This window comes from Schistocerca nitens, chromosome 3, assembly GCF_023898315.1.
Source record: "Schistocerca nitens isolate TAMUIC-IGC-003100 chromosome 3, iqSchNite1.1, whole genome shotgun sequence".
Lineage (NCBI taxonomy): Eukaryota > Metazoa > Arthropoda > Insecta > Orthoptera > Acrididae > Schistocerca > Schistocerca nitens.
Window position 1 is genome coordinate 921446733 of NC_064616.1, and position 22133 is coordinate 921468865.

Genomic DNA, 22133 nt, shown 5'->3' on the forward strand with positions numbered 1-22133 from the left:
AATGCGGGAGACGCAGTTCATAGCATTGTTGAGAGAGTGGTTAAGAGTGCGAAGAAGTCCAGGCCAATTTATGTACCCAATAAATACGTACTAGTCATCTGAAATGCGAATCAGGAGTGAAATTCTCTGCATCTTAGAGAAATATGTTTTTTTTCAGATTTCAACATTATTAAAGCTTTGAGTGATGGAGTGGTTCATTAAGTGGCCCGATTTCAACGATATTAAAGCTCTGAGTGATGGAGTGGTCCATTAGGTGGCTTAGGTTGTTGATAGAAATATATTCAAAGTGTCTGAAAGTAAATTATTTCAAAGTAAGGAGGGAAATGATGTTCCAATATAGAAGAAGCTACAAATAATCTGAGTGAGGACAAGCCAAGTTTAAAGGTATAGAGGAAGATGTTTCCAGGGCATGTAGACGCAAGTAAGCTGGATTTGAAACCTGCCAATAATACGAAAATGACCCTTCCAGAAAACGAAATTCGAGATTTAAATAATTTGTTTAACTGCAACATCAGTCCTAAATATGACAAGGGTGTCCATGATTCTCTTTCAACATAAATGTACATTGTTGCTTTACATGCATTTGTTTTGAATTTCGTTTTCTTTGTCAGTCTATTATTTCACTTCATTTATAAGGTACAAATAGTAAAAATGAAATTACAACAATGAAACTATCTAAGAATGACCAAATAAAATAATGATTTAGAGTTAAATTTAAGTTTTTCCGACGCACCTCTTTGCTCATACATGTTACTTTGGTTATTAATGTTAGAAGAACAATGAGATATTTACAAAAAGGCTTGCAAGTGGGTGAATAACGTGAAATTTAACAGAAATAATTTTTGTGTTTTGTAGGGAACACTTAGTGTCACAGTTATCCTTAGTTTCAATTCCACAGTTAATTTTACTATTGCTTAATGATGTCTTCAGAAAATGTCGGTTGTAATTCTGTATTTCTTGTAAATTTTTCATTTTGGCAGTTATGTCATTCTTCTGGAATAGTGATATAATGACGCTGCTACAGATGAACTTACAAGAAGTTTGCTGGCAGGGGATAGAATGAGCTCTGTGCACATCATGGATAGCATACATTTCATCTACATAACTTAGATCAGCTCCTAATACCATTTCTCGGTGTTTTTCTCATTTTTAAAGCATTTAAGCTACATTTCACCATGTTTTTACGATTGATCGCGCCAGCGCCAGGGTCTTTCGATAGCTCCATCTGCCACCTCCCTAGATCCTGTCGGTATTTTATGGTTTTAATGTTTAAGATTTTACCATCATACAACATTATTATTATCACAACCAATTACACTCTTCATATGAAGTGGACCTGGGCTACTTTAGAGTGAATTTCCTCCATTAGTATGCGTTGTGGATGGGATCATGCATACAGAAAAAAGATCACATCCTTCCTACGCATGACCTTTGGGTATCCGCATCGCAGAACACTCATAAAGTAGTGTGTAATTACATCTAGACCTAGACAGTACGATAGAAACTCCTGACAACTTGGGTCTCTACTCACAGATTTTTTGTTACCAGTACAAATCATCGACTAAACTATGTTTGACATATGGTGGTCTAATGATGTGTACTATCTATCTGCCTATAGTTTCAATTATTTATCATGGAAATCGATTGCGAAAATTCGTACTGTTGGTGTGCTCATGCAAAATAATGTATTCTGAGACATTTACTACCACAGAGGTGCTAAGCGGAAGACTGGGGACCTAAGACTAGAGTGTGTGAATTATTTTATCTAAATATACATCTTAGTTCTACTTCAAACGATATCAAAGTCATCCATACATTATGACAAATGCTAGGGTCACATTATTATGTTCTTCCATAGAGTTGTCGGGATTCCTAGTGGCATTTCGCATTTTTTATAGACCTCGGAACTGTTACTTTAATAATAAATATACGCCACTAAGTGTGTGTTTTTGGTGTGCAGAGTAGTGCTACACATACAAACAAAACAAATACATGTTGCTGTCATTGCTGGGTTCACACCACACCCTATGGCCCTGGATATTTACGTCACAGCATGCACAAAATAGTGTAATTGGATTGAAAGTCCAATCACATTTAGAAGCTATGGTCAGAAGATAATGTGGCTGGAAGTATTGTCATTATGTTTTATCCTAAGGTTTTTGCTACTGATATGAATAATTGTCATTATTAAAAAGCATTTGCTGCTGGTGGTCATTCTGATCATATTGCTGTACCAACACACATTCCAGTGTTTGTCCTACACATTTAATAACATGTCCTACACATAAGAATGGGATCTGCACCAACAATTTCCAGAAAATTAAAGTAAATACTATTGACAGGGGTGGAGGTTCTTACGTTCCAGGTAATCACGACTGATGATTGGTTATAAAACTAAGCTCTGTAGGTCTATAGTTTTAATTATTTAATCTGCAAATTGATTACACAAACTACCAAATAGTAATGCTGATGGTTTTGCTCTAGACTATATTTTGGCGACATGCTATTTTGTACATCTGGATGGCTGTCTATTCATGATAAGCAAATCACATTTCAAAATCAGTATGGTATGAAATATCTGCTCAGAGATTTCTTTTGGTAGTGTTAAGAATATACTACCAACAAATGATAATAAATCTAGGACCGTAAAGAACAGCAATACATCTCTAGAGGGCCTGACTGCCTTGCTGACAAAGATATAGGACAAATTATACCTTACTGATGCATGAAGGGGGCAAAGTGTTGAGCAGTCGTAGAACATTATCTATTAAAGTTTTCGTACATGTAGTCCTAATGTCGTTCTGCAATTTGTCAACTGGGATGTAAAATCAGCTTGTATGTTGATCACGTAATGATGACGTCTTTTCCAGTTGCGACCCCTAAAATTAGAGTACATAAGTGCTATGATTTACATGTGTGTGTGCATGTTGTAGAAGATTGTATTTGTAATGGAGTATTCGGTAATGGTAGGATGATGTACCATATATAGATACTCTGCTTTAAAAAAAAGACAATCAGGTGTGATATAGGTTACAAAACTATGCACTTTATGCCTGTAGTTTTATTTATTTAAAGTGGAAATTGTTTACAAAAACAGTGATACTGACACTCGTATTATGGTCGCTTATTGCTTATAAGAGAATCACATGACTATAACGTCTCTTCCCAATTTTTTTTAGAATACACAGATACTCCATATGGTACCTTGTGCCACTCACAAAAATGAAGGTATATAGGAAATCGTCTATCTAGACGAGTCCTATTAATTTCACTTATCCAAAATGTACACTGCCTACAAGTATCAGTTCTCAATAGTGTTGCCCAGTTTGAGTTCACGTAATACAAGCATGTTGATTGAAACTACCAGTAAAACGTTCAGTGTTACATTACTAATTTCAGGAAAATTCTTCTACTTAGTAACGAGTGTTTTAAAGCATCTCTACAAGCAACAAAAGATTCACTGCTATGAAGTGATGTCTGCACCCTTATAAACCACACAGGTACTATACCTATTCTATTCCAGTCATCGTTTTTTTTCTTCGTAGGATGTAGAGTATGGACATCTCTTGTGTTACATCCAACGTAGTTCACCACTGCATATCTAACCAAAACTTATATTTAGTGGTCCCATCCCAGTGTTCAAAATGACACAAGTTACTGCATATTTGTCTCAGAACGTTTTTCTTAGTGCAAGCGACTTAATAAATTCCTACTGCATGGGAAACTCTGCTACCATTAGTAGCATGTCATTGATAGTATTATTCTCGTTATTTAGAGGGATGTTCTGTATGTGTATCTACTGGCTGTCACACGTCATTGCCAGATGACACACTATCTGCCTTATCAAGCACCTGCTCCCTGAGATTACGAATGTCGTCTCCAATGTGTGTGTACTCCTTGGCTCTTGTTTCGTTTACTTATTACTGAGTGGCCTTTCTGTTCTATATGTTGCGATCATGGATGAAGGAAGAAATATCTTGACCATTACCGCTAGCAAAACAGAGGGCAGGGTTTTCTGGCACGTAGGAAGATTTCCTGCGTTTACTGTTAACCAATGTCCGCACGCTGAGGCTGTGGCGGTTCTTCACCAGGGATAGACGTTTCATGTACGTGTGGAGCGCTCCTGCAGAGGTATTGGGAGGCCTGGCCAGTATTCCCAGCACCAGAGTCGGCGCTCGCAGTCACTGGGATCGGCTGCCGCGTCGACAGTACTGACAGGGCCGCCTGTAAGTTCTGCAGAGACTTGCAGCACAACGTCCGAAATTGTTCATAGGCTTACTGACAGATGATGGGTAAATGCTGCAGCCCTCTACAGCCGCAGTTTATTATGTACTGCCACAGGTGTCGTGATATGTGTGGGTCAATGACTTGGTAAGTAGGAATAGCTTATTTCCCTGCACTGTGGCCATTCCCCAGTCTCATTTGAATTGCAAGGATGTGTACTTATACTTCGGATTATTTACGAGTTTCACAGTGACGTTGGACACTAATATTGTAATAAATGTCAATTCTCAATAGTCTTTTCGCGAAAAGTGTATTGCACAAATGCTCTAACAAATTGCTTACTAAGTAAATTGACATTTATTTCGTGTTATGTGTCTTTTTCAAAAATGGCTCTGAGCACTATGGGACTTAACATCTTAGGTTATCAGTCCCTAGAACTTAGAACTACTTAAACCTAACTAACCTAAGGACAGCATACACAACCATGCCCGAGGCAGGATTCGAACCTGCGACCATAGCGGTCGCACGGTTCCAGACTGAAGCGCCTAGAACTGCTCAGTATGTGTCTTTTTATTCTGCCTGTGAGCACTAGCAGTTCTCGCCTGTCGTCACTGTACTTGCACAATTGTATTTGTTGCTAAATTTTTCCGCATATGTCCAGTAGGGTTCAATTGTAGGGGTGGGGGAGTAGCGATATAGTGGTTTCGTTGCATTGTGCCACTCCTGCACACGTTTGAAGGAAAGGCACACTAACCTTACCAATGTGATGGACATAGAAGGACTGGTAGCTCTCCTACTCAAAAGTTTGTACATGCCTTCCAGCAATCTCACACATTCACAAATAATAGTGCAATAAGTTACACTGAAGAGCCAAAGAAACTGGTACACATGCCTAATATTGTGTAGGGCCTACGTGAGCATGCAGAAGTGTAGCAACACGATGTGGCATGGACACAACTAATGTCCGAAGTAGTGCTGGATACGATTGACACCACGAATCCTACAGGCCTGTCCACAAATCTGTAAGAGTACGAGGCGGTGGAGATCTCTTCTGAATGGTACGTTGCAAGGCATCCCAGATATGCTCAATAATGCTCGTGTCTGGGGAGTTTGGTGGCCAGCGGAAGTGTTTAAACTCGGAAGTGTAGTAGTAAACAGCATTGTCCTGCTGGAATTTCGGAAGTCCGTCGGAATGCACAATGGTTCAAATGGCTCTGAGCACTATGGGACTCAACTGCTGTGGTTATAAGTCCCCTAGAACTTAGAACTACTTAAACCTAACTAACCTAAGGACAGCACACAACACCCAGCCATCACGAGGCAGAGAAAATCCCTGACCCCGCCGGGAATCGAACCTGGGAACCCGGGCGTGGGAAGGGAGAAGGAATGCACAATGGGCATGAATGAATGCAGGTGATCAGACAGGATGCTTACATAAATATCACCTGTCAAAATCGTATCTAGAGTATCAGGGGTCCCATACCACTTCAACTGCACACGCCCCACAACATAACAGAGCCTCCACCAGCTTGAACACAATGTACACGAGTGGTCCTTCGGCTCCGAAAGCCCGTATCGGTGATATTTCGTTGAATGATTCGCATACTGACACTTGTTGATGGCCCAACATTGAAATCTGCAGCAATCTGCGGAAGGGTTGCACTTCTGTCACGTTGAACGATTCTCTTCAGTCGTCGTTGATCCTGTTCTTGCAGGATGTTTTTCCGGCCGCAGCGATGTCGGAGGTTTGATGTTTTATCAGATTCCTGACATTCACGGTACACTCGTGAAATGGTCGTGCAGGAAAATCTCCACTTCACCGCTACCTCTGAGATGTTGTGTCCCATAGCTCGTAGGCGACTGTAACACCATGTTCACACTCACTTAAATCTTGATAGCCTGCTGTTGTAGCAGCAGTAACCGATCTAACAACTGCGCCTGACACTTGTTGTCTCATATAGGCGTCGCCGACCTCAGCGCCATATTCTGCTTGTTTACATATCTCTGTATTTGAATACACATGCCTATACCAGTTTCTTTGGCGCTTCAGTGTATATCGTGTTAAATGTCTTCTTATTATGCCTGGGAGCTCTGGCTGACTTAGACTGACGTTGCCCAAGCATAAGCGCTAGTTTTGAAAGTGGCATTCGGATTGATTCAGAGAGAGAAAGGAGGGAGGGGATGACGCTTATATACAATGAAGCCTACATATTTCTACCGATGTGTTGGGGCCTGTTTGAGGTTATTACTGTGGATGGGAGGCCCATCGCTGAATGACTAATAGAGCAGTAGTGACTTTTGTGCCAGCAACCTAGTAGGAAATAATTAGATATAAAATACTGTGAACTACTTGGCCACTGCTAGAGCAGGGTATATGGCAGTGGCTATACTCTACAGGTCAGTATTAGAAGGGTGATATACTCTGCAGGCGACTTACTTGTGCTGGGGGTGGTTGGAAATACTAGTCAGCTCCCTCTAGGTGTGTACTTTCTTTAGTGCTACACTATGTAATCAGAAGTATCCGGACACCTGGCTGAAAATGACATACAAGTTCGTGGCGCACTCCATAGGTAATGCTGGAATTCAATGTGGTGTTGGCCCACACTTAGCCTTGATGACAACTTCCACTGTCGCTAGCATACGTTCAATCAGATGCTGGAAGGTTTTTTGGAGGATGGCAGCCATTTCTTCACGGAGTGCTGCACTGAAGAGAAGTGTTGATGTCGGACAGTAAGGCCTGGCACAAAGTCGGCGTTCCAAAACATCCCAAATGTGTTCAATAGGATTCAGGTCAGAATCTGTGCAGGCCAGTGCATCACAGGGATGTGATTGTCGTGCAACTACTCTGCCACAGGCCGAGCATTATGAACAGGTGCTCGATTGCGTTGAAAGATGGAATCGCCATCCCCGAGTTGCTCTTCAACTGTGGAAAGCAAGAAGGTGCTTAAAACATCAATGTAGGTCTGTGCTGTGATAGTGCCACGCAAAACAAGAAGGGGAGCAAGCTCCCTCCATGAAAACCGCGACCAAACCATAACACCACCGCCTCCGAATTTAATTATTGGCACTACACACACTGTCAGATGACGTTCACCGGGTATTCGCCATACCCACACCCTGCCATCATATCGCCACATTGTGTACCGTGATTCGTCACTATACACAACGTTTTTCCACTGTTCAGTGGTCCAATGTTTACGCTTCTTACACCAATCGAGGCATCGTTTGGCATTTACCAGCGTGATGTGTGGCTTATGAGCAGCCACTCGGCCATGAAATCCACGTTTTCTCACCTCCCGCCTAACTGTCATAGTACTTGTAGTGGATCGTGATGTAGTTTCGAATTCCTGTGTGATGGTCTGGATAGATGTGTGCCTATTAACATTACGACCCTCTTCAACTGTCGGCGGTCTCTGTCAGTCAACAGACGAGGTCGGCCTGTATGCTTTTGTGCTGTACGTGATCTTAACGTTTCCACTTCACTATCACATCGGAACAGTGGACCTAGGGATGTTTAGGAGTGTCGAAATCTCGTGTATAGCGTATGACACAAGTGACCCAATCGCCTGACCACGTTCGAAGTCCATAAGTTCCGCGCAGCCCACCAGTCTCCTCTCTCGTGATGTGTAATGACTACTGAGGTCGCTGATATGGAGTACTTGGCAGTAGGTGGCAGCACAATACACCTAATATGAAAAACGTATTTTTTTTGGGTGTCCAGATACTTTTGATGCATTGTGTTTGATAATGATTATACAAACAGTATCCTTGATTGGAAATCGGTAAACCTCAGAATTTTGCTATGATGTCACTATTATTTCTAACAATGAACTCATTTTAAAACATAAACGATGACATGACAAAATCTATTAATGTATCAGTGGCTTTGGTTTGCCTATGGCAGTGTGGCATTTCGGATACATACAGTATCTTTGGTTGGAAATTGATAAACCAGAAGCGCTTATAGATTTTGCTATGTTGTTAATATGTCATGACAGCATTATTTCTACCAATAGTGAAATGTGTTCGTATGTGACACATATGCTATGATGTCACCCTCACAGTAGTAACGTAGTGGTGGCATAGCAATAATAAATAATTCGGATGCTTTTGGGCACATGCTGCTGCATTGTGACTGGTTCACTCTGATGTACAATAAGGGGGAAAATTTCATTAAAAATGTGTAGGAAGTTTTCCAAGAAAGTAGCAAAATTTTCAGAGCAAGAAAAACTATGATCTCTAGCCCACTCCACCTTACTTAATCTATGATAGAATAAGTGCACATGTTCGTTGCAGAACTGGCGTTTGGGGTAGTTTTTTTATTTTTAGCAAGGTTGTATTGTTTTAGGTAACTCCAAAAACAGAGCACCATGATCAGAAAGTCCTAAATCTAAGCAAAACTTATTTGTCTCATTATACATGTAATTGGTTAAAATATTATATGAACGTTGCAGACATTTAGTTTACTTGAGTAAAATCAGTGAAATTTGGGCTGAAAACCGATATCTAAGTCATATCAATGAATTTTGTTGAGTTATTGGCTTCACTGGCTAGATCTGTGTTGAAATCAGCAGTTATTAAGACTCTTTTCTTGGTTTCTTTTTGAAGTTTTTGCAGTAGACACTGGAATTTCGACAAAAAATGTTTCGTTTCTTCTGGGAATGGAGTTTTATACACAGATAAAATAAGAATATTATGCCCTAACTCTACGCAGCAGCTTTCAAACATACATTGTTCATTAAGGACTCAAAATCGAATCTTGCACATATTCCATTGATCTTTCCACAACTATGCACGATCCTCGTCGGGTTAAATTACTCCTACAAATGCTGCTGGCAACATAAAAATTATCAAGGTTATTTAAGATTTTGGTATATCTTTGTAAATCAAGCATACAACCTTGATACTTGGTATTTCTGACAAAATAATTGGCAAGTTGTTAAGTTTTGTTTCTTTGCCATTTGTGTAGTTTGAAGTTAACCCATTTATATTCAAGTGCATTACCAACATATTGTTACTTTTTTGGATATTCCTAATGGCGTCTGTTTTGAAACGCTGTTTGTGTATTTTCGTTTCAACTTCGTTATCAACTTTTACAACCTCATCTCTGCATACTAGTTTCCCTTTCTAAGTATGATCTTACAAATATTAATATATATAGTACTAAATTTTGCCGATCCTAGCCTGTTTAGATGCAGCCCATCTTGTCTTACACATTTATCACTGATAAATTTATTCGAATCCAAGAAAACTGCACTGAGTCTGTTGCACTGCTCTCTGGTGTGATTGTTTATCATGTCCATGTATTTATCACTTACCGATCTCCCGTGCAGGATACTACTAATATTAACTTTGATGCTGGGTACACGTTTTTCACCGTCCGGATTAGATTTTTTGCTTCGTTTACAATCTCTTCTTCACTGTTGTTTCTGATGTACCAGTAGGAATGCATTTTGTTTAATTGTCTGCATGTTCTTGAGGTGATTATTTAATTGATGTATACCTATCCCTGGGCGGACACCAATTTTAGTATTCGATACTGCAACTTTTTAATTATGAATCACAAGTTATTAAGAAGTCACATCCGATAATTTGTTTGCCAAGTTTTTGATACTTCCTTCCTTTGTTTTTGTACGTTGCTGCAACCCACTTGTATTTATTTCTAGGTTCGACACATTTTGCATTTCTTTCTACACGATTTTCGTCATTATCATAACTTTTTTCGGTTTGCATATCACTTTTAACACTTTGAGTTTGACATTTTTTTTGGTCAATTTTTTCCACTGGTTCACTGTTCCACGGATCCATCGTCGTTTTTCATTTAATAGCTTCGCGTTTTCTTGCTTCAAGGTGGCAATTTCTTTTCTGGGGGTCTCAATGTCAGTATTCAGTAACATGATAACTTCGTCTTTTGAGTTTATCGTGTTGAGAAAATCTTCACGTTCATCACTAACAAAGTTACGGCACGACCACCTAATGAGATTATCTTGTTCTGTGGTTGGTTGTCCTGTCTCTCATTTCACTATATTCCATACACCCTTTTTTTGGTGCCATAATTACTGATTTCTGACATGTGCATGTTCCCTGATTTTTAATAACCTTACTTAGAATTGAGAGTAGTTTTTATAGTGTGTAGCTACTGCAGGGTCCTACTTGTCCTTGCCAATAGATACATTTCCTTTCACAAGATACTTTAATCCTTATCGTGAACCATCACTTTTTACATGGCTGTTTAGTGTCCTTTCTGATTGGTTTATGAGGAAAGCGATTTTCAAACAATGATCAAACTTTCGAAATATGGTGCTATAGAATAATGCTGAAGATTAGACCGGCAAACCATTTAAATAATGAGAAGATACTGAATAGAAATGGAGAGAAATGAAATTTGTGGCATAACTTGACTAAAAGAAGGGATCTGTTGACAGGCCACATCAAGGGATCCCCAATTTAGTACTGGAGGGAAGTGTTTAAGATAAAAATTGTAGAGCGACATCACTATATGAATACAGTAGGACGGTTCGAAAGGATGTCGGTTGCAGTAGTTCATCGGAGACGAAGAGGCTTGCACAGCACAGGATAAAATGGAGAGCTGTACCAAACCAGCCCTAGGACTTCTGAAGATTACGCCAACAACATGCATTCTTATGAACTTTGAGTTTTCGACTATACTCTTTGACTGCTTCGAATCTGAAGTATTGTTTCTGCACGGGCGTCATTGTGTGGTGTTTGTAAATATGAAGCAGTAGTTGAAAACATGGTTAGAATTAGTTTTAGTTGTTAGTGGAGATGGTGTAGCTACTCGTTGGGTTTGTACCGCCGAACATAAACAGTAGTTTTCTTGGATCATATTAATAACTAATAATTACTGAAAAACTGACATGTTTCTGTTTAGTTGAAAAGCGGCTTAGTTTACTGAAATTGTTGATTTTGTGAATGTGACAGGGACCATGGCTGAAGTGAACGTAAGTCCCGATGAAGAAGAACGTGTCCATTTCAGAAGAATAGTTGCTGCCTTTAAATGTTACAGGTAAATGCTTTTTTTTTTAATGTTCTTTTCATATATTTCCTACAACAGTGAGCAACGTCATCCTATATTATATTATAGACATTCGTACAAGATCCGAGAAATTGCAGGAGTAGAAGCTGAATTTGTTATTTTTTGCAGTGTAATGGAACTTTCTTTATGAAAGTTAACTTTTTCCATGATGTTATTCGAATATTTCGACATTTCTGCTGTCAGGCAGGTCCGATGGAATGCACATCACTGTTGTAAATGCTGTGTGTAATATTATTTCCTACCCATTGACTACAACAATTAACCAGTCTGTAGAACAGGAACGTTTTCTAAATGTCTTGAAATATGATAAGATGAAGCCAATCTTCAAAAAGCGATTACCAGAATATGTAAGAAAACTTGTCTGTTACACAGTGTTCTGTAAGTCATTGGAAAGGTTGTGACCAAACAGATGGAGAAGCTCCTGACAAAAACAGTAATACTTGTACAAATCACGTAGGTTTCCAGAAAGGGAAAAGCTTTATACATGACATTGACGAATTAATTGGCAAAAATAAGCTCCTCATTAGATAAAGTAAAATGGTCACATGAATTTTCTGTGACCTGTCAAAAGGTTTTGTTTTAATGTATTACACATAACTTGTTTTCAAAATACAAAGGTATAGTATCAGGGCCTGTGAGTTGCAGTGGTTCATGTCATATTTGGTAGATTGAAGACATACAGTAACCACAAATGGAAGCAATTACTTCTCAGGCTTGAAGTCATTTATCTCCAAGGTTCAATAGTCACTTGTTTCTGTTGTATATAAATAACTTGCCATTAAATAATGATGTGCATTCGGTGTTGTTTGCAGATGACACCTGAGTCCTAATAGAATATAATGTCCTAGAAAGTATCCCAAATAGTATACAAAACATTAAAAAAACCTTGAATCCTGGTTTTATCAAAGTGAACTGAAAATGGATGTAACAAAGACCAACGTGATGCAGTTTAGAGCTAAAATACCAGAATCAATTGAAAATAAAAAACTCACAATGGCCACGAAATGACAGAAGTGAGCCATGTTAAGTTTTTGGGGCCAAGTCTAGACAAATATTTTTAATTGGAAGGCACAAGTAGGTGTCATAGGAAACAATTTAAATAGTCTAACTTTGCAATGTGTGGTTTATCTGATGTGTCCCATAGAAGCAAAAATGTGTCTCACAGATACTTTGAATTGGTTATTGGGTATAGTATAACCTTCTGGGAAACTTCAACCAACTTCATTAGACTTCTGATGCTTCACAAGAAGATAATCAAAAACAGGTATAGCTCGCTACTTAAAAATGCTAAAAAGTAACTAATACTAACTATATATTTATGAAAGTTTTATTTTCCTCTGCAGTAATTGCTATACGCTTAGAAATAATCATTTGAAACTCAATTACAGTGACTAGATTGTGATATTGGACCCCTCCTCCCCTCCATTGAAAAGTAGGCTTTGGTGACATACTGATTTGTAGTGTAGCCCAAAGTCAAGGTTAGGGTGGATGTGATAATTTGCCACTCGTCACAAAGAAAAATGCAAGCTTTCAATGCACAGATTAAAGCTATGACCAAATATTACAACTATAGGTGTGACGGAAGATTTATAATTAACTTAAAGGCAACAAAATATATAATGTGAACCTTGGCTAGCCGAAATAGTGGATTATTAACTTTTGGAAACCACCGCCAGTAGTGTGTAGTGGTCATCATATTCATACTACTCCCCTTGCCCCCTTTTCCATTCTTTTTTTTAGCAACTTCATCTGTTAATCTCATGAAGAGGTAGACACAAAGAGGTTACAAATTTCAAATTGCCGGTGACAGTTAACTTTAACCAGATGTTTCTGCTTCTTTGGTACAATCTGTGCACAGGTGATTTCATGCCAATTTCACAAAATTGTTAATGTGTATGGCCAGCTTTCTTTCGAAACACCTCAAGTGGCAAGTGACGTGTAAATCATAGAGTGATAAACTGCCCCTGTTTGATTTATCATCATTCTGAGTACCTAAGTATTTGGAAAAAGTGTTGTCATAACAAGTGTATATTTGAAGTTCTCTCATAGCTTAGCCTCCCAGATCCCCTGACTTGAATTCATTGGATTCTTTGGTTGAAGAGTACTTGCAGTGTTGGTGGCCCTTCTACTGCATACTGTTACTGGCAGTTTGTTTCCATTGCTTGTAGCCAAACAGTTGATAGTATACAGTAGCCAATGAACACATCTGAATGTAATGACTTTTTCAGGTGAAGACACAAATTGATTAATTTTGTTTTTTACGCGGGTAGCTCATGATTATGATTACAGATCTGGCCACTACGGATCATTAAGGGATGTGTCCACTAGCTAGTAAACATCCACAAGTTAGTTGCACAAGAATTCTCTTGATAGTGTTTTTGAACTCTGGGAACATATTGTGGATGACTGTCATTGCATTCTGAATGTGCCTTGAATTTTGGAATGTGTACGGGTATCAGTGAGGAGACTTGCTGACCGTGTCAAGAGAGAAGGTGATTACGGCAGCCTGGGATAGCTGAACGCATTAAAGAACGCAGTTCCTGGATACCAGGAGGTGCGCTGGTCTCAGATCGCTTGTGCCTCGCAGATTAATTATGGGGACCAGTGTGCTGGGCAGTCTGGATATGGTATTTAGGCAGTTTCCCACATCCACATATGTAAATACCAGACTGGTTCCCATATCCTGCCTCAGGTACATGATGTGTAAACACTTTATGCCACAATGTCATATTTGACCTTTTGATTACACTAGATGCAGACAGGAAATGTAGACAGCTTGGAATGTTGAAATACCCTAAGTATTTGTACCACAGTGGATGCCATGTCAACATTAATAGAGGACTGCGAGGATTTCGCCACCAACAAATTTTTTAAGCTCCACTTAAAATCATATGTCATTAGCAGCTAAAATGTTCATGGTTGCCAGCTAGCCATTGAAAATGAATGCTCCCACATAATTAACACAATTCTGAACCAAAGTGAGTGCCTTTAAGTCTTTATGAAGGTTTTCTCATTTTGAGTATTGATTTTGTGAACTGAACTTTTGCTTCAGAAGAGAGAGAAATTATGTGGAAGAAATTCAATTAAACAGTAGTTAGTGTGCCCAGTTCTTTGAACAGGCTCTTGCAGGACATTTTTGAATTCCTGCCACAAACAATTTGTATTACACACTTTCGAATATAGAAAGTGGGTTGGAGTCATGGTGGTCTATGGTTACTTTCTTATGTTGTCAGTACACTTGTGGATGTGTAATACATCTATTACTCTGCTGTGTGCCTTAGGATGAAGCCTTTTGTGCTTCAAAACTGACTGCAGCTAGTGGAATACAATAAACTCGGCTAGTTGGATATAAAAGCAATAATAAAATTGATTAAATAGTTTTTACTATTCTAATAACATATGGCAATGGTTTATGTGAACTAGTTTATTTTAAGAGGTGGAGCAATAATATCGTCAACAATTTTCCTTGGATGTAATAGTGGGTAGATGTAATAGTGGGTATTTACAAAGTTTTTGTACTTCAGTGTTATTTACTTGAAACACTTCAGAATTGTAGCCATTATTTTTGTAATGCCATTTTCACAAATGTCTGAATTACCGTCAGCTCATTTTCATCAGAACTATTATGATTACTACACACACTACGCATTCGTACACAAATAATACTGATTTACAGCTTCGGTACATAGTACAACATGGAATGCAGTTAAATATATACTGAAACACACCACCCAGTCATTTATACTCTTCTCTTACCTCCTGATAAATGCGCTTCAAAGAGATTCATTTCTGTCATTAATGAAATTTGATCACAACCATGTTCTCACCTATGACTCAGTTGCAATAGGATCTCATAATTTAGATGGGAAAAAAACACATACCTCACAGGCTTCAGAACACTGTTTTTATGCCCCAGAAGCAGACAAACCATAAAAAATAAATTTAAAAGATCACAGTCACCAATGCAAATGGATACTGCAATCTGCAAACATAACTGTGCTTCCACAAAGTGGAGCATAATATTGGAAAATCAAATTAAAATTAAAAATGGCGTAGAAAGAGCACCATCTAATAAGCAACACAATCCTCCTGGGTTCTTTTGTCAGTTTCAAAACATGTTTTGCTTTATACGGTTGGTCCAACCTATTTGTACATGCATTTTGGAGAGCTGTCAAGTTTCTCATACAACTAAGAGTGACGGTCAATAGTGCAGCTCTTTATCTTGTAACACAAATAAACACAATCACATAACACTGGCACAGACGATTCTCAAATATTGCTCAAATGTGTGGGACGCATACTAGATAGGCCTAACGGGAGATATTGAACGTATGCAAAGAAAGCCACCACAAATGGTCCCATGTTTGTTTGACCCATTGTAGAGCATCACGGAGATGCTGAAAAAACTGAGCTGCAATAGGCACAAACTATTCTATGAAATCTACTTACAAAGTTTCAAGAGCCAGCTTTTAAGTGATTAATCAAATGGTTCATATGGATCTGAGCACTATGGGACTATGGGACATCTTAGGTCATCAGTCCCCTAGAACTTAGAACTACTTAAATCTAACTAACCTAAGGACATCACACACATCCATGCCTGAGGCAGGATTCAAACCTGCGACCGTCGCAGTCGCGCAGTTCCGGACTGAAGCGCCTAGAACCGCTCGGCCACCGCGGTCAGTAGTGACTAATCAAGAAATATACTACAACCCCCTACAAATGACTCCTGCCTCAATAACAACATGAGACAAGTTACAGCAAATGTAGAGATGTTTAAGCAATCTGTTCTCCTGCACTCCGTACTTAAGTGTAACGGAAAGAAATCCTAATAACTAGTACAATGCGAAGTACTATCCACTATGCACTTCACAGTGATTTACAGAATATGGATGTAGTTTTGTGATCATGTTTCACCCTGCCCACTGGAACTGAACCATATATGTTCATTGAGATTATTATTATTATTATTATTATTTTTTTTTTTTTCCCCTGCAGGATTGATGTTAGTCAACTTGAAAGGGGCAGGGGGGGATAATTTCCATTATATAACTTTTATTCTAAATGCCAAAGGTAATTTTATGGTAGGCTGCTTCCTCATAATTTACTGACGAACTAACTTCCTGCATCTCATATATTAAAGTTAAAGCAGCTATTTCTGGAGTTTTCTGTAGGTGGAAATGCATATGAATTTGTGTATTATGTAACTATCAAATCATTTATCAGTGTACTCAGAAACATAATTATGTTTTGCATGACCCACTATTTCAAAAACGCTGGCAATAGTTTGTTTCAGGTTGCTGTTGTTTAAATGTTAATGAAAACTCTGAAGCAAGTAGGAGTCAGTTCCCTCTGAGCGACACAGGTGTTAACAGACTGAAATCTTCAGTCATCATCACCAGTGAATTCTACATAACAGTGGAAAATGACATAAGGACAAATCAAACAATGTGTACTGCATTTAGCTAGTTATTTATGTGTTCCATAGAGTGTTTGTATGATATTTAATTATAACATGGTATTGGTCAGTTGACAGGTTAAAGGAGTGGCTACATGATGCCCATGTACTGAATTTGTGTAATAGTAAAAATATTTAGGTTATTAGCAGAAGAAAGTATGTAATTCTCTTGAACTTCATACAAAACAAGTTTCTAAATAAAAACTCCTCTTCAGAATACAAACTTTTTCAGCTTCCTATTGTATTTTCCTTTGCTGCATGCCTGAAATTTTATATAAATAGGAAAGTGAAGAAAATTTTCATTAACAGTATTTTAGGAAAATGAGGAACTGTGACTGGTCCATGTGTTTCACTACATCCATTCATCACAGCGCACTCCATCCTCGCTTAAAGTTTGAGTCGTATCAGTAGTTTTTTTTTTCAGTTTGTCTCATTCAGTCTTTACAAGAGTATCTTACCTATTTTTTATGTATTTCTAACATACACTACATACAGTTAATTACTGTGTGGATTTTAGAAAAGGTAATTTTGCTTTAGCACTGATCACACATTACACACAATTATGACATATTACCTACAGAAAAGGAAATTACAATTTTATATACATATTACCACATTATTATTATTATTATGGTTATTCTTCCCTTAAAATGAATTTCTTACACATGTACAGGCCACACACATATATTGGCTATATTGGTAGGTGTGACAGCTTTGACTATTTGAGGTGAATTGTGGCTCACATAACTGGCATTTATAAAGGAAAGTAATGCCTGTATTTTTTTTGTTTGTTTTGCAATCTGATTAAAATTACTTGGCACTGTATGTTGTCAAACTGGCTGTCAGCTCCATCCTTGTGAAAACTCGTACAAAGGGTGGACTCATTTTTGCATGCTGTAGCTGGTAGCAATTAAACAGAGGATCCAGCACTGCCTGGTAAATGGTTGTATACATACACTGCAAGTCAACTGAAAGTCTGTTGCATCGGCAGTTGCAGTTATTGTGTCACATTGCAAGCTCCGTGTGGAGAAACTAAGTACCAAGGTGTGAAGTTTCAACTAACAAGTAATTTGAATCGTACTATAGTATTGTCATTATGGCTGTCACTATCTCATGTCAACCATAATGGATTAAAAAAAAAAATAGGGAGAATGTGTAATATGTATTGCAGTACTGTAGTTAAAATACATAACACTTGTAAGAAGTGTCTTGCTTTCATAATTGAAAGTTTCAACACTTCCAGACCAGTATTTGTTATATCTATCAAACTTATGCCATGGTAATACTGAGAATGATTATCCACTAAAACTAGCGGACTATCATATTGAGAGTTGCACATTTTTCTGCATGCATTTACACAATGAAATGATTCTTAAATGTGAGTTATACAGAATATAATTGCATTGGAAATAATTGAATGAAAATGTGCAAAGTATGTTTGCTTTGTGAATTTTTCTCTCTTCGAAGGTTAACACAAAATACCAACATCCAATAATTTTGCGGATTCCACCTAGTTATTATCTCTTGCCTGTGCAAAATATTTATCATTGGCAATGTACTTTTTGATGTGCACTATTACTTATTGAGGCAAACAGTGATGAAACCACTGGCATATATAACTTGTGTGAGCAGTGCAGTATAGAAATCCTGTGATGATGTGATAGAACCAATCTTGAGCTATCTTAGTAATCACTCAGAAAATATATGCCTGGATCACTGACAGACTTGACGTACAGTTTAGCCCTTTCCATTTGTGATAGTGGACGTAAGCATGTCATCCTTAATGATAACACAACTGTAGAAATGTGCAAATATCGAGTGGAATTGATATCTGTAGCACCTGAAGAGACACTTAATGTTATTAGTGACAAGATGCCAGTTTAAACTGTGACGTGCACTAGCAGAATACAGTATGTGAAAATAGTTCTCATCTGGACTCTGCAGTTCCTGCAAGGAGAGAACATGAAGTGCTGTATTCTGGTTCAAAAGGTGTGAAGAAATTTTCCACAGAGAAAATACATCACTTCTGGGAATCAGAGTTGAAATCTCATCTTATATTCCTGTCAAGCTAGATGCCACAGTGGCAAGATGCTGAACTAGCATTTGGGAGAGCATTGGTTCAAATCCCAGTCCAGCCATCCAGGTTTAGCTTTTCCATAATTTCCTTAAATTGCACAAGTCAGATGCCAGGATGGTTCCTTTCCCATGAGACACTCCCACTTACAGCAGCCCCAGGAGAGGAACCATGACAGAGGACAACCAGGTCACCACATGAGACTGAGCTCTCTCACTTTGGGTATTAGGACACAGGTAAGCCATTCTTCTGGGAATGCTGATCATACAGAAATAAGCAGTAAGGGTTTCCTTGCAGCTGGAGTATGAGGATTCATGGGACATGTCTTATACATTTGCAGTTCACCACTTCTGCCTAAGGATTAAGTGATGTTTGTTGAAAATAATGTTACATTCTGTTTTATTTAATAAATAAAAGATCACAGATTATTATGACAAATTGAGTAAAAGCTTTGGTTCCTCTGAACAGAAAGTCAGTGCTTTAGACCACAATGACTTTAAATTTTTGTTTATGTGATGGCAAAGGAGGATAACTGTACCAGTGAAATAAAGACCTCCTGAAAATTTCCACAGCATATTGTATTATTTGCAGCAAGCTAAAGAAGAGTGTTCACATTATCAAATGACAGTGCATATAAAGTAATATAGAGGGTGACTAAAAATGTCAATTGTTTTACATTTTTTTTTTTTTTTTTGAATTCTTGTTGATCCGTAGACTCAATACACACAACTATCAAAGCACTATTACACATTGTGTTTTGCAGTGCCAGTAATATCTCAGCGGACACCTTCTTCAGATTCTTCTTAATAGCTTCCATGACAGGACAGAGTTCCTGTCCCAATTCAGTTTCTAGTTATCTTGTTGAGTCATGTTAAGTGACATTTACACCCTCACCAGAGGAGAGCGAGCCTGTGCCACTTGCCTCAACCCTTCTACTTAGAAAATTACTTAGCTACAAAATGAAATAACAAGTTTATTGTTATCAGTCTCAATTTATTTCCACATTATGTTTTAGAAATTTAAAGCTGCACTGTGAGGTGGATTTATGTAGATTAGCATGTCTCATGTTACATCTTTGGAGTAACCTGTATTACTTTTGAGTAGAAGAAGATAAAAAATAAAAATCTATTCCAATAAATGGCTTACAGTTTTATGAAAGTTCTTGACTGAAAGTATGAAGGTAAATTTGAATGTAAAAGTAAAAATACTTCCAGGGGGCACAACACCTTTTTCTGTCGTGTTCCATCACAAGAATGATCACACTTCATAAACATCAAAGGAAGTGAAGATGGCATATAGAACGTAATAAGTTCAAAGAACATATAACAAACAAAACTCTATTTTGGAACATATCAATGTACTGTGGAGATCTTAGACTGCATAGATGAACGGAAATATAAAATATAAAAATCTCGTGTTCACAAATTCTTTTATCTCATGTTTACATCAATTACTTCTTTCTACACATTTGAGAACTCAGGATGGCATATTAGAAACATGAAGTATAAAGAACATATGAAATAATTATTTTGCTAATAGTGGCAAAGCGGCAAACTAACTCACTAATTATTTGTGAATATGAAGGAGGTGGCAGGCATTTTTTAATCATTTAGGATGGGCTCAGGTTGTTGATTTTTGGAGCATTTCAAGGCTGTCTAGTTTTTTGCCTTTAGGCTGGATATGTAAAATGCTGATACTTCTGTTATTAACATGGTGTTTAGTTTCATGGAGGTGAATGGCTGCTGCTGATAGGAGATATTTTTTGTTTTATTAATGCTCCCATGTGTTTCTTGAATTTGATCTTGGCTGTAGAAGGTGGTGGTGTCACCTACTTGGTATGCAAATGTGAAGTTCATATTTTCATGGAAGCTGTTGAACAATTGGTTTCACTCACTGATATCTTTTGTGACACGGATTAAAATGATGGCATCATTTGCATATAAGTAGTAGTAAACAACGTTTTTGATGATATAGTGGTTGAAATTCAGAGTCTTGTTTCCTAAGTGTATGAAAATTATAGCTAACAATCCAGAGAGGTTTGATCCCATTGCCAGGCCATTTACAGCTTCTTGTTGAATTTGAAATAGTGAGTGAGTGTGTGTAGGTCCATCAGTTTAGTAGTGTGTGTAGAAATGAGTTTTATTGTTTTTTTTATTTTTTTATTTTTTATTTTGTTTCTGTTGATTGGCATTAATGATCTGTAGTGTTGGATCTATTGGTACAAAGGGAATAATTTTTTTTGTGTCAAACAAGGCAAGTGTTTCTCCATCTGGAATTTTTGCATTTTCGACATGTGTAAACTCAGTTGTTTTTCTAAGTTTTCTGTTATTATTCAATATGTACATTACTTAAAAAATTTTGAAGAACTTTTTGTTGAATTTGAATGTTCTAGTGTTGTATAGTTCTCTTTAGCTGTGGTAATTGGGATTCCATTTTTATGGATTTTTTGTTGTGACCTGAGGGAGGGTGCTTGAGGGCTCATTGCCACAGTGTTTCTTGCTTTTTGAATGGTGAGTAGGAAATTTATGTTATTTGAAATGTATGTAATCTCCTTTTGGATTCTGACTGTTGGAGTCTTAGGTATTTCTATTACATCATTGGGTTGGAAAAAAGTTTAAAGTTTTCTCCATGTATGTTGATCTATTCATGATTACACGTGCATTACTTTTGTCAGCTTTTACAGTTATTGCATTATTTGTATTTATATTTTATACTACATATGAGGGCTGCTTCTCCTTTCTTGTGTGCATGAGGTGGTTTTATGACCTCCTACTCCTTAATTTTGTGACATGTTGCTATTCTGTCATTTTGCTTGTCAAGGGCAATAGCTAAAATCTGTGTGACACTGGTGACGAGCTTATCTCGAGTCTTTGGTGCAATGGAGCTTGAATATTGTGTTTTAATTCTTTGCTGGGCGGTACCTCTGCTTCTGCAGTGATTATCATCTCAGTGTTGTTGAGGACAGGGGTGATGGATCTGTGTTTCTTTCAGCTGTTTTCATTCACTTTGGGATGTAACTGTTGTTTGACAAGATTGTCTAGTTTTCCCTTATGTGTGGTTTTCATTTATTGCACAATAGATTCTAGTTGATGAAACAACATTCCCAACAGTAACTCTGTGTTATAAAGCTATGTATTGATCATATCACCTAATAGATACAAGCTTAAGTTCCAACACATCTGTCAAAATGAAACCTCTGCACTCTCTTGGCCATTGCTTACATATAGCATGTTATAGATGTAATCTTAATAACCTACCACTCTGCCATAAAACTGTGCGCTCTCTCTCACTCTCTCTCTCTCTCTCTCTCTCTCTCTCTC

General features: G+C 37.9%; 1 protein-coding gene across 4 annotated transcripts in view; it reads left to right on the forward strand.

Annotated features, from left to right (window-relative positions):
• The first annotated feature begins 10612 nt into the window (after positions 1 to 10612).
• LOC126248991 (carnosine N-methyltransferase) overlaps positions 10613 to 22133 on the forward strand; it is a 171581-nt gene continuing 160060 nt past the window's right edge. For 2 of the 4 annotated variants that reach the window (XR_007545580.1, XM_049950566.1), the window contains exons 1-2: positions 10619 to 11030; positions 11167 to 11251. Coding sequence is in view for 2 of the 4 variants with exons in the window: in XM_049950566.1 (XP_049806523.1) it covers positions 11172 to 11251 (80 nt within the window). In the remaining 2 variants the exon portion in view is untranslated. Of the gene's footprint in view, positions 11031 to 11166; positions 11252 to 16567; positions 16957 to 22133 lie in introns of those variants that run through there. The other 2 variants (XR_007545581.1, XM_049950567.1) reach the window with 2 other exon arrangements.